This window comes from Melanerpes formicivorus, unplaced genomic scaffold, assembly GCF_026170545.1.
Source record: "Melanerpes formicivorus ecotype bairdi unplaced genomic scaffold, bMelFor1.0.p_v2 SCAF_34, whole genome shotgun sequence".
NCBI lineage: Eukaryota > Metazoa > Chordata > Aves > Piciformes > Picidae > Melanerpes > Melanerpes formicivorus.
Genome location: NW_027142386.1, coordinates 995,911 through 1,008,413, shown reverse-complemented (window position 1 = coordinate 1,008,413; position 12,503 = coordinate 995,911). Strand labels below are relative to the sequence as shown.

General features: G+C 63.1%; 1 protein-coding gene across 1 annotated transcript; it reads left to right on the top strand.

Annotated features, from left to right (window-relative positions):
• The first annotated feature begins 356 nt into the window (after window positions 1–356).
• On the top strand, window positions 357–11,752 carry THOP1 (thimet oligopeptidase 1). The gene is made up of 11 exons (XM_068156294.1): window positions 357–463; window positions 1,320–1,523; window positions 5,254–5,402; window positions 6,427–6,534; window positions 7,221–7,323; window positions 7,485–7,645; window positions 7,784–7,919; window positions 8,013–8,379; window positions 9,672–9,873; window positions 9,982–10,168; window positions 11,463–11,752. Exons 1-11 carry the CDS (start codon window positions 367–369, stop codon window positions 11,693–11,695), a joined length of 1,947 nt encoding a protein of 648 aa, XP_068012395.1. The 5' UTR covers window positions 357–366; the 3' UTR covers window positions 11,696–11,752.
• Window positions 11,753–12,503: the final 751 nt, after the last annotated feature.

Here is a 12,503-nt window from a genome sequence, read left to right as displayed (position 1 = left end):
TGGCAAATAAGGCGGTCGTAGCGCCACGGCGGCGAGCACCGTGCGCATGCGCGGCCCGCGCCGCTCGGGGGCCCCTGATTCCGACCATAGAGAGAGAGATGGAGGCGTTGCCATGGGAACGGGCACGGGGGGGGACGGCCCCGGGCCGCGCTGATGCTCCGGGCGGGATCCACTCCCTGGTTCCTCTCGGAGCCACCGGGAGCTGAGGGCCGGGACGGCGATGGGGGTGTACGCGTGCGGATGGCCCGGCCGCTCGTCCCGGTTTGGGTGGGGCGAAGGGAAAAGGGAGCGCGGCCCTAGTCCTCCAGGCTCCCAGAATGCCTCTGAGCGGCCGCTCTCTCCTCCCCGCCTCGCTGGTTGGGGCACATGCTCCGTGCGTGGGGCCGGCGCGGTCTCCTCCGCCTCGTCAGCAGCGCGGGGCCTCCCGGTCCCCCCGGCACCCCCAGCATGGCCCCCCCGACAGGTACCGAGCGGCCGGGGGAGGGGAGGGGAGCGGGGGGCGGCGAGGGGGCTGGGGCCAGGCTGGGGAGCACGGCGGAGGGGGCAGCGAGGGGGCTGGGGAGCACGGCGGAGGGGGCAGCGAGGGGGCTGGGGAGCACGGCGGAGGGGGCAGCGAGGGGGCTGGGGAGCACGGCGGAGGGGGCAGCGAGGGGGCTGGGGAGCACGGCGCAGGGGGCAGCGAGGGGGCTGGGGAGCACGGCGGAGGGGGGTAGCGAGGGGGCTGGGGAGCACGGCGGAGGGGGCAGCGAGGGGGCTGGGGAGCACGGCGGAGGGGCAGCGAGGGGGCTGGGGAGCACCGTCGAGGGGGCAGCGGGGGCGAGGAGAGGAAGGGCACGGGCGAGCAGCTGGCATGGCGCGCCCAGGGGGAGGTAGAGGAGGGAGAAATGAGGGAAGAAAGGGGGAACCGAGGGAGGGCTGTGTGGGGAGGTCCGCCGCAGCCGCCGCTGTCACTTCTGTGTCCCGTAGCTCCCTCCCCGGACCGGGCACAACCTTTAACAACCCTCCCCCCGCCTCCCATGGGCCGAGGCACCTGGCGGGGGCATGGCGGGGAGGGAGTCGGGTTTCTGTGAAGGGTTTGTCACGGCTGAGAAGGGGAAAGAGCGCCCGGAAAATAATCTGGCTGCTGATTTGCTGCCAGCATCCTGCCCGCCGAGGAGCCCAGCGGTGTGGTTTGTTTGCTGGGGCCCTCCTCTGGGTGCTTTGAGCAAGCTTGGGCTGTGCAGCTGATTCTGTTCGTTGGGTTGGGGCTGGGGTTGGGGTTGGCTTTCTGCTCTCAGCTTGGTTAAGAAGGGAGCTGACAGAGAGTGCTTCCTCCCCAGGTAACCTTGTGGACAGCCAGGCCCCCAGGCTGGTGGCAAATCAGCTGAGATGGGATCTGACTGCAGAGCAGATCGAGAACATGGCTGCAGAGCTGACCGAGAGGACCAAGCTGGTGTACGACCGGGTGGGCTCCCAGGAGCAGGGTGAGGTGTCCTATGAAAACACCCTCAAGGCTCTGGCTGATGTGGAGGTGGAGTATACAGGTGAGGATGCTGGAGAGGGAGCCCTTGGCTGGCTGGGAAGCAACCTGGCCCAACCCCAGGCACCAATCCAGGCTGAGGGCGGAGGGGGTGGAGAGTAGCCCTGAAGACAAAAAGCCTTGGGGGTGTTGGGTGCTGAGCTGCTCCCCAGAAGGAGCCAGCAGTGCCCTCCTGCAGCCCAGCAGGCAGCTGTGTGCTGGGCTGCAGCCAGAGGAGTGTGGGCAGCAGGGCAGGAGAGGGGATTCTGCCCCTAGGCTCTGCTCTGCTCAGACCTCACCTCCAGTCCTGCCTCTGGTTCTGGTGTCCCCAGCAGAAGCAGGACACAGAGCTGCTGGAGTGAGGCTAGAGGAGGCTACAGGGGTGATCCAAGGGCTGGAGGCCAGGCTGAGGCAGCTGGGGGTGTTCAGCCTGGAGAAGAGAAGACTCCAGGGGGACCTTAGGGCTGCCTTCCAATCCCTGGAGGTTGCAGAGAGGCTTTTCCTGAGGGTGTCTGAGCCAGGCCAAGGGGGAATGGTTTGAAGCTGAGGTGAGACTGAAGCTGAGGAAGAAGTTCTGCGGTGTGAGGCTGGTGAGACTCTGGAACAGGCTGCTCAGGGAGACTATGGATGCCTCATTCCTGGGAGTGTTCAAAGCCAGGCTGGATGAGGCCTTGAGCAAGCTGGGCTGGGGGGAGGTGTCCCTGCCCCTGGCAGGGAGGTTGCAGTTGATGACCTCCGTGGTCCCTTCCAACCTAAACCCTTGTCTGACTCTCTGCCATTATGAAGATGGTTTTGATGGTCCTTTGGGGTTTGTTTTCCCTCTCTGTGCTGTCATCTCCTTTCTTCCTGCCTTGCTCCCCCAGCAGCATGGGCCTGTTCCCAGTCCATGTTTCCCCAGCCAGAGAGCAGAGCAGGTCGGGAAGGGCAGAGCCAGGCAAACCCAGGGGCGGTGCTTTGGCAGCAGGAGGAGCTGCAGGAGGAGCTGCCAGGGCTTTGGCCAAGGTTGTCTCCTCCTTCCTCTGGGCCTAGGTGCATTAATTAGAGCAAGCCACACGGGCAGAAATGCTCTCAGGTGCTCTCAGCAAAGGCCTTTTCAGCTCTTTCCTAACCTCCTCCCCGCTAAGGCGGAGGCTCAGAGCCTCTCCCCGCCCTGCTGTCAGCTTTGTTTCAGCACCTCTGTGGCTTGAGGGATTAGCTCTGAAGTGACAGGGCAGGATGGCACCACGCTGCCAAACGCTGCAGGCTTCCATCTGCCCCTGGCTAATGACTTACAGCAGCAAAACACCAAGGGCAGGCAATGGCCACCCCTGACTGCAGCCTCCCGGCGGCCGCTCGCCGCTCCCCACCGCCGCGCCTCGGAAGGCAGCCTGCAGACCTCTCCCTGCTGCCTTCTCCCTGCTTGCTCCTGCCCAAAATAAGGAAGGAAAAAGCCTGACTAAGCAGGGGTCTGCTGTTCACTTCAGCAGGACTGGCAGTGCTTTGCCTGGGCAGCAGAGGGGAGCTGCCTGCTCACCTGCTGCTGCTTTGAGCCTCCTGCTGCCTCCCCCGCTGGGGCTGTGGTGCTCCTTGAGGTCTTGCAGAGGGTAGTGGCCATGGAAGGTTCCCCCTGGGGTTGGTTCTTAAAGGGGAATGTGGCAGGGGAAGAGCACAGCTGGGGCTTTCTTGGGGGGTGGTCTGCAGTGTGGCCCTTTCAGCCTGGTCCTCTGAGGAGAGGAGTTGTGCAGTGATGCTGCCCTGGGGGCCCTGTGGTGGGGAAGTGGTTGTGGCACTGGGGAGGTCACAGCTCAAGCCCTGGGGGCAGCTTCTGGTGCTTGCTGTTTGCTTGCTGCAGGAGTTCCCCACTGGGTGGTGCAGCCCCTGGAAAGGAAGAGGTTTGGCAGGGTTCAGCTGCTGGTCAGCAGCAGAGAGAGAAGGGGTTGGGCTGGAAAAGCCTTCTGAGAGCATCCAGGCCAAGCAGCAACCCAACTCCAGCATGGGCACCAAACCAGGGCCCCAAGGGCCATGGCCACAGGGTTCTGGGACACCTCCAGGGAAAGGGATTCCACCACCTGTGCCAAGCCCTGACCACTCTGGGGTCAGATTTGGGCCTCTTGCTCCAAGAAGGACATTGAGGGAATGGAGAGGGTCCAGAGAAGGGCAACAGAGCTGGGGAAGGGTCTGGAGAACAGGGCTGGGGAGGAGCAGCTGAGGGAGCTGGGGGTTAGTGTGGAGAAGAGGAGGCTGAGGGAGACCTCCTGGCTCTCTGCAGCTCCCTGAGAGGAGGCTGCAGTGAGCTGGGGTTTGGTCCTTGTGCCTAGGCTCAGGTGATAGAAGGAGAGGAACTGGCCTCAAGCTGCACTAGGGAAGGGTTAGGTTGGAGATTAGGAGCTATTTCTGTGCTGCCAGAGTGCTCAGGGCTTGGCACAGGCTGCCCAGGGAGGTGGTGGAGTCTCCATCCCTGGAGGTGCTCAGGAACCCTGTGGCCATGGCCCTTGGGGCCCTGGTTTGGTGCCCAGGGTGGGGTTGGGCTGCTGCTTGGGCTGGGTGACCTCTGATCCTTGGAGCTGTTGATAGCAACTAGAGCTGGGGGAAAGGCTTTGGGACCCCACAGGCATGGAAATGCTCTGAGTTTTGAGAGAAGGATGGAGTGGGGGGGGGGGGAGGGGAGGACTGATGTGGCTGGGGTGGGGAAGGGGAGGCCAGCTGGGGTGGGGAAGAGGAGGACAGATGTGGTTGGGGTGAGGAAGGGGAGGACTGATGTGGCTGGGGTGGGGAAGGGGAGGCCAGCTGGGGTGGGGAAGAGGAGGACAGATGTGGTTGGGGTGAGGAAGGGGAGGACTGATGTGGCTGGGGCTGGGGAAGGGAGGACAGATGTGGCTGGGGCTGGGGAAGGGAGGACAGATGTGGCTGGGGCTGGGGAAGGGGAGGACAGATGTGGCTGGGGCTGGGGAAGGGAGGTCAGATGTGGCTGGGGCTGGGGAAGGGAGGACAGATGTGGCTGGGGCTGGGGAAGGGGAGGACTGATGTGGCTGGGGCTGGGGAAGGGGAGGACTGATGTGGCTGGGGCTGGGGAAGGGAGGTCAGATGTGGCTGGGGCTGGGGAAGGGAGGACAGATGTGGCTGGGGCTGGGGAAGGGGAGGACTGTGGCTGGGGCTGGGGAAGGGGAGGACTGATGTGGCTGGGGCTGGGGAAGGGGAGGACTGATGTGGCTGGGGCTGGGGAAGGGGAGGACTGATGTGGCTGGGGCTGGGGAAGGGGAGGACTGATGGGGCTGGGGCTGGGGAAGGGGAGGACTGATGGGGCTGGGGCTGGGGAAGGGGAGGACTGATGGGGCTGGGGCTGGGGAAGGGGAGGACTGATGGGGCTGGGGCTGGGGAAGGGGAGGACTGATGGGGCTGGGGCTGGGGAAGGGGAGGACTGATGGGGCTGGGGCTGGGGAAGGGGAGGACAGCTGGGGCTGGGGAAGGGCAGGCCAGCTCTGTCTGGGGAAGGGGAGGATGGCTGGGGCTGGGGCAGGGCAGGCCAGCTGTGGCCAGCAGCCAGGAAGGGGTGAATGTGTTTTGTGGGTGACTCCCCGAGGGGCCAGCTCTGGGCCTGCAGCTTCCCTTCGCTCGTCCTTGGCCTGTGGGTGTGCAGGCCGGGCTCCAGGGCTGTCTGAGTGGCTCCCAGCTAACAGAGGCTCTTCTGTTTGTGCTCCCACTCAGGAGCAGCTGTGGGCCATGGAGCTGCTGCCTGCAGCCCTAATGCCTCTCCTGTGTCCCTCCCTCCCCTGCAGTGCGCCGGAACATGCTGGACTTCCCCCAGCACGTCTCCCCCTGCAAGGACATCCGGGCAGCCAGCACTGAGGCTGACAAGAAGCTCTCAGAGTTTGATGTGGAGATGAGCATGAGGCAGGATGTGTACCAGAGGATTGTCTGGCTCCAGGTGAGCTACTGGGAGGCTGCTCCCCCCCCACACCGCTCCCCCTGCTCTGAGCAGAGCGCTGGAGCCTCCTGCAGCTACGACCAACTCTCTGCCCTGGGCCCAGGCAGAGGCTGGGGAAGGGGTTTGGAGAGCAGGGCCTGAGAGGAGGTGCTGGGTGAGGAACAGTGTGGCCAGCAGGAGCAGGGAGGTCATTCTGCCCCTGTGCTCAGCACTGCTGAGGCCACACCTGGAGTCCTGTGTCCAGTTCTGGGCTCCTCAGGTTAGGAAAGAGGTTGAGCTGCTGGAAGGTGTCCAGAGAAGGGCAACAAAGCTGGGGAGGGGTCTGGGGCACAGCCCTGTGAGGAGAGGCTGAGGGAGCTGGGGTTGCTTAGCCTGGAGAAGAGGAAGCTCAGGGGAGACCTTCTTGCTCTCTGCAACTCCCTGAAGGGAGGTTGGAGCCAGGAGGGGATTGGTCTCTTCTCCTAGGCACCCAGCACCAGAACAAGAGGACACAGTCTCAAGCTGTGCCAGGGGAGGTTCAGGCTGGATGTTAGGGAGAAATTCTTCATAGAAAGAGAGATTGGCCATGGGAATGTGCTGCCCAGGGAGGTGGTGGAGTCCCCATCCCTGGAGGTGTTCAAGAAGCAAGCAGGGGATGTGGTCCAGTGAGTGTGGAGGTGGTGGGTTGAAGGTTGGACTCAGAGAGCTTAATGATTCTGTGAGTCTAAGTGATTGATACTGAGTCAGGCCTGCAACTGGATGGCAGAGGGCTGGGGGGGGGGTTGGGGTTTGAGGGCTCTGCTCCCCCTCAAAGCCTCAGTTAACCCAGGAAGGGGCTGGACGATGCCCTGGGAAGGGCATGGAGGGGACATGCTTAAAGCTATCCCACAGGAGCTAACACACCAAAGCCTTCCTCTGGGGTGTTTGCACCTGTTTCTGGGTCACTGCTGTTCCACTAACCCCCTCTCCCCCCAGACCCTGTTCTGTGGGTGCCCTGCAACCCCTGCTGCCACTCTTGGCTGAGCTGCTGGCTTTTGTTTTGCAGGAGAAAGCAGAGAGTGCTTCCCTGAAGCCTGAAGCAAAGAGGTACCTGGAGAGGTTGATCAAACTGGGGAAGAGAAATGGTCTCCACCTCCCTGAGGAGACACAGGAGGTGAGCAAACAGAGCTCCAAGGGAGCACACAGAGAGGAGGCCTTGCAGGGCACCAGGACAGGGCAGGCTGAGGCTCAGCCCCCTGGGCTTTACCCCTGATTCCTGTGGCTCTGGGTGGCTCCTTGCCCCTTTCTGTTTCTCCCTCCTCATGGAAGAAGTTGACCCTTACCAGGTGGGGTTGACACTGGCTCCACAGTGAGAGCTGAGGGGCTCCTGAGAAGCTGGAATAGCAGATCTGGAGGCAGCACCCCACATTCAAAGGGGCAGTTGGGGAAGGTTCCCTCCCCCCCACCAGCCACCCTAGGGCTGGTTGGGGACTGAGCTGCTCAGGGCCCACACCACCGAGGGAGCTGGCAGAAGGAGGAGGGAAGGTGATGTGAAATCAGGCTAGAGGAGGTTCTTGCTTGAACACCTGCAGCTCCTCAGCTGGCAGGAGGTGGCTGGGACCTTGCTGAGCTGGCTGCTTCCTCACCAGGTGTGATCAGAGGGAGCCTGGTCCAGGCTGGAGAGCTCAGCACCCGCTCTGCAGTGAATTCTGCAGCCTGGCATTTGAAAAGCAGCCAAGGGCAGGCCTCTGGGCAGCTCAGCAGGCTGGGGATGGCCAAAGCTGTTTGTTGCCTTCTCCCTTTTGGGCTGACTTCTTGGTTTTTTGGTGGTTTTTTTCCTCTCTCTCTCTGTTCCCCAAGAAAATCAAAGCTATTAAGAAGAAGCTGAGTGTGCTTTGCATAGACTTCAACAAGAACCTCAACGAGGACACCACCTTCCTGCCCTTCTCCAAGGAGGAACTAGGTAGGCAGCTTGCTCTTTTGGGGGGAGGGGGGTGGTGAGGGGGTTGTTAATTTTCTCCTGTGGGGGCTCTGGGTGCCTGGATTCCTCTGGCCCCAGGAGCAGGACAGGAGCCCTGCTGCTGTGCAGCTCTCCCATCGGGTCCTGCCTGCTCTCGTTCTCAGGAGGGCTCCCCGAGGACTTCCTGAACTCCCTGGAGAAGACAGAGGATGGCAAGCTGAAGGTCACCTTGAAATACCCTCACTACTTCCCTCTGCTGAAGAAGTGCTACGTGCCTGAGACCAGGAGGAAGGTGGAGGAGATGTTCAACTCCAGGTGCAAAGAGGTAGGAGGAGCTCTGCTGCTCGGCCAGGCCGGGGCCGGGAGCCGCAGGGAGCCTGGCTGGGGCTCCACGCTTCATGCCCGCCCCCTGCCCCCTGTCTACACCTCCCTTAACCCTCTTGGCCTGCCTCTCCCCTGGCAGGAGAACTGCTTGATCCTGAAGGAGCTGGTGGACTTGAGGGCTCAGAAAGCCAACCTGCTGGGCTTCAGCACCCACGCAGACTTCGTGCTGGAGATGAACATGGCCAAGAGCAGCCAGGCGGTGGCCACCTTCCTGGGTAGGGGGCAGAGCTGATCCCCCTCCACCCCCTGCTGCTGGGCTGCTTCTGCCGCCCTCAGCACTCATCCTGCTCGCCTGGGGTCCTTTCTAGATGAGCTGGCCCAGAAGCTGAAGCCCCTTGGGGAGAAGGAGAGGGCTGTGATCCTGGACCTGAAGAAGAAGGAGTGCGAGAAGCGCGGGCTGGAGTTCGACGAGCGCATCAACGCCTGGGACATGCGCTACTACATGAACCAGGTGGAGGAGACCAAGTACAGCGTGGACCAGAACCTGCTGAAGGAGTATTTCCCCATGCAGGTGGTCACCACAGGCCTGCTGGCCATTTACCAGGAGCTGCTGGGCCTCACCTTCCACCTGGAGGAGAAGGCTCAGGTGTGGCACGAGGACGTGCAGCTCTACACGGTGAAGGACACCACCTCCGGGGAGGTCATCGGCAAGTTCTACCTGGACCTCTACCCACGGTGAGGGGAGCAGCAAGGCAGGAGGGCTGGGGCCAGCAGGAGGAGAGCCTGGGGCAGAGGAGGGCTTGGCCTGCTCCTGAAGGGTGTGAAGAGGGAGTGGGGTGACCCAGGAGTGGGATACAGAGTACAGAATGAGCCAGGTTGGGAAAGACCTCAGAGATCGTCGAGTCCAACCTCCCACCCAGCAGCACCTGATCAACCCAACCATGGCACCACGTGCCACAGCCAGTCCCCTCCTGAACACCTCCAGGGATGGTGACTCCACCACCTCCTGGGCCATTCCAGTCCCCTCTTGAACACCTCCAGGGATGGTGACTCCACCACCTCCTGGGCCATTCCAATGGCCAATTCCTCTTTCTGGGAAGACCTTTCTTAGAATAGGACAGGATAGAATAGAATAGAATAGAATAGAATAGAATAGAATAGAATAGAATAGAATGAACCAGGTTGGAAAAGACCTCAGAGATCACCAAGCCCAACCTCTCACCCAGCACCATCTGATCAACTGAACCATGGCACCAAGGGCCTCATCCAGGCTCTTCTTAAACACTTCCAGTGATGCTGACTCCACCCCCTCCCTGGGCAGCACATCCCAATGGGCAGTCTCTCTTTCTGTGTCCCAGGATGTCCCAAGAGCACAGCAAGTGTCCCTGGCATCACCAGGAGCTTGTGTTGTGAGAGCTGGGGCTGCTCAGCCTGGAGATGAAAAGGCTCCAGGGAGACCTCAGAGCAGCCTGCCAGGACCTGAAGGGGCTCCAGGAGAGCTGGGGAGGGACTGGTGACAAGGGCTGGGAGTGCCAGGATGAGGAACAATGGCTTTGAGCTGGGAGAGGAGAGATTGAGAGTGGAGATGAGGAAGAAATTGTTGGCAGTGAGGGTGGGGAGAGCCTGGCACAGGCTGCCCAGGGAGGTGGCTGAGGCTCCATCCCTGGAGACATTCAAGGTCAGACAGGATGTGGCCCCTGGGCAGCCTGCTCTGGCTGGAGCTGTCCCTGCTGCCTGCAGGGGGGTTGGACCAGATGAACTTTGAGAGCCTGGCACAGGTTGCCCAGGGAGGCTGGGACTGCCTCCTGCCTGGAGGTGTTCAGGGCCAGGCTGGCTGAGGCTCTGAGCAGCCTGGGCTGGTGGGAGGGGTCCCTGCCCATGGCAGGGGGGGTTGGACCTGGCTGATCTCTAAGGCCCTTTCCAACCCAACCCATTCCATGAATCAGGTGGCTCCTGGCTGGCTCAGGAGGAGGTTTGGGGGTGAGGGGGGGGATGCTCCCTGTGACCCTCCCCTGTGCCCACCCTAGGGAAGGGAAGTATGGGCACGCTGCCTGCTTCGGCCTGCAGCCAGGCTGCCTCCTGCCAGACTCCAGCAGGCAGATCTCAGTGGCTGCCATGGTGGCCAATTTCACCAAGCCCACCCCAGATGCCCCTTCCCTGCTGCAGCATGATGAGGTGGAGACCTACTTCCACGAGTTTGGGCATGTCATGCACCAGCTCTGCTCTCAGGTGAGGCCTGGGGGGCAGGGGGGAAGGCTTTGGGCTTTTCTCCCCTGGGCTTAAGTGGGGAGGAGGGGTCTGGGCAGCCAGGCTGTGAGCTTCCCCCTGTCTTCCCAGGCTGAATTTGCCATGTTCAGTGGGACACACGTGGAGAGGGACTTTGTGGAGGCCCCCTCACAGATGCTGGAGAACTGGGTGTGGGAGAAGGAGCCTCTGCTGCGCATGTCCAGGCACTACAAAACTGGCAGCCCCATCCCTGATGAGCTGCTGGAGAAGCTCATTAAATCCAGGCAGGCAAACACAGGTGAGCCCCAGGTGGAGGGCAGGGGCTTGGCACTGTGCCCCCTCTGTGTGGGGAGGGGGAAGGGAGACCCTCAGTGACCTCTGCCACTCCTGCCTGGAGAGAGTTGGGGCTGTGCAGCCTGGAGAAGAGAAGGCTCCAGGGAGGCCTCAGAGCAGCCTGCCAGGACCTGAAGGGGCTCCAGGAGAGCTGGGGAGGGACTGGTGACAAGGGCTGGGAAGGACAGGATGAGGAACAATGGCTTTGAGCTGGGAGAGGAGAGATTGAGCGTGGAGATGAGGAAGAAAGTGTTGCCAGTGAGGGTGGGGAGAGCCTGGCACAGGCTGCCCAGGGAGGCTGTGGCTGCCTCCTGCCTGGCCTGGAGGTGTTCAAGGCCAGGCTGGATAAGGTCCTGAGCAAGCTGGGCTGGTGGGAGGTGTCCCTGCCCATGGCAGGGGGTTGGAACTGGATGAGCAGGCTGGGTGGTGGCACAGGGGCAGGAGGTGCAGCAGGCTGGGTGGTGGCACAGGGGCAGGAGGTGATGCAGCAGGCTGGGTGGTGGCACAGGGGCAGGAGGGGGATGCAGCAGGCTGGGTGGTGGCACAGGGGCAGGAGGTGATGCAGCAGGCTGGGTGGTGGCACAGGGGCAGGAGGGGGATGCAGCAGGCTGGGTGGTGGCACAGGGGCAGGAGGGGGATGCAGCAGGCTGGGTGGTGGCACAGGGGCAGGAGGGGCATGCAGCAGGCTGGGTGGTGGCACAGGGACAGGAGGGGGATGCAGCAGGCTGGGTGGTGGCACAGGGGCAGGAGGGGGATGCAGCAGGCTGGGTGGTGGCACAGGAACAGGAGGGGGATGCAGCAGGCTGGGTGGTGGCACAGGGACAGGAGGGGGATGCAGCAGACTGGGTGGTGGCACAGGGGCAGGAGGTGATGCAGCAGGCTGGGTGGTGGCACAGGGACAGGAGGGGGATGCAGCAGACTGGGTGGTGGCACAGGGGCAGGAGGGGATGCAGCAGGCTGGGTGGTGGCACAGGGGCAGGAGGGGCATGCAGCAGGCTGGGTGGTGGCACAGGGGCAGGAGGGGGATGCAGCAGGCTGGGTGGTGGCACAGGGGCAGGAGGGGGATGCAGCAGGCTGGGTGGTGGCACAGGAGGTGCTGGGGAAGGCAGAGGTTATCTCTAGGCAGGAGGTTGCTGCCCAGGGCTGAGCTGGGGAAAGCAGAGCAGAAGCTGCTTGTGAGGACAACTGGGAGCTCCCCATCCCCTCCCCTGTGCTGAGCCCTCCCTGGAGCCTTCCTCTCTCCTCCTTCCTGCTCCCAGGGCTCTTCAACCTGCGCCAGATCGTCCTGGCCAAGGTGGATCAGGCTCTGCACACCCAGACCAAGGCTGACCCCGTGGAGGTGTTTGCCCAGCTGTGTGAGGAGGTGCTGGGTGTCCCTGCCACCCCAGGTACCTGGGGCCTGGGGGCTGGGGTGGGGGCAGAGCTTCTCATTGGCTCTCCAGGCCTGGCCTGCAGGCTTGGCTCAGTAGGTTCTTCTCAGGGCTGGGGCTAAAGGCTGGGCCAGGGAGGACAATCTGACCTGGGACAGAAGGGCATGAGCCAGGGGGGACAGCTTGGGGTGGCCCAGGGGGAGCAGCTTCTGCTGGCTGCAGGGGGGGACAGCTTGGGGTGGCCCAGGGGGGACAATCTGAGCTGGCCAAGTGAAGGCAATCTCAACTGACCCAAAAGGGCCAGCTTGGGGTGGTGCCAATGGGGCCAGCTTGGGGTGATGCCAATGGGGCCAGCTTGGGGTGGTGCCAGTGGGGCCAGCTTGGGGTGATGCCAATGGGGCCAGCTTGGGGTGGTGCCAGTGGGGACACTTTCTGCTGGCTCCAGGCCAAGCAAGGCCAAAACCACCTGGAAAATCCTTCCCTGTTTGCCCTGAGGCTGGGAAGGAGCCTGCCTGGTGCCAGCCCGGTGCCAGCCTAGTGCCCAGAGCCTGCCTGGTGCCTACCCAGAGCCAGCCTGGTGCCCAGAGCCTGTCTGGTGCCAGCCTAGTGCCCGGTGCCTGCCCAGAGCCAGCCTGGAGCCAGCCTGGTGCCAGCCTAGTGCCTGGTGCCTACCCAGAGCCAGCCCGGTGCCAGCCTAGTGCCCAGTGCCTGCTCGGTGCCTACCCAGAGCCGGCCCGGTGCTAGCCTAGTGCCCGGTGCCTACCCGGTGCCTACCCAGAGCCAGCCTGGTGCCAGCCTGGTGCTCGGTGCCAGCCCAGTGCCCAGAGCCCACCCAGAGCCAGCCCAGTCCCTGGTGCCTGGAGCCTGTCCAGTGCCTGCCCAGTGCCAGCCTGGAGCCTGCCCAGTTCCTGGTGCCTGCCCAGTGCCAGC

Coding starts and splice junctions, on each gene's coding strand:
- THOP1 (XM_068156294.1), top strand. CDS start 367: ATGCTCCGTGCGTGGGGCCGGCGCGGTCTCCTCCGCCTCGTCAGCAGC. Junction 1,524..5,253: donor TGTGGAGGTGGAGTATACAG/GTGAGGATGCTG, acceptor CCTCCCCTGCAG/TGCGCCGGAACATGCTGGAC. Junction 7,646..7,783: donor TCAACTCCAGGTGCAAAGAG/GTAGGAGGAGCT, acceptor CTCCCCTGGCAG/GAGAACTGCTTGATCCTGAA.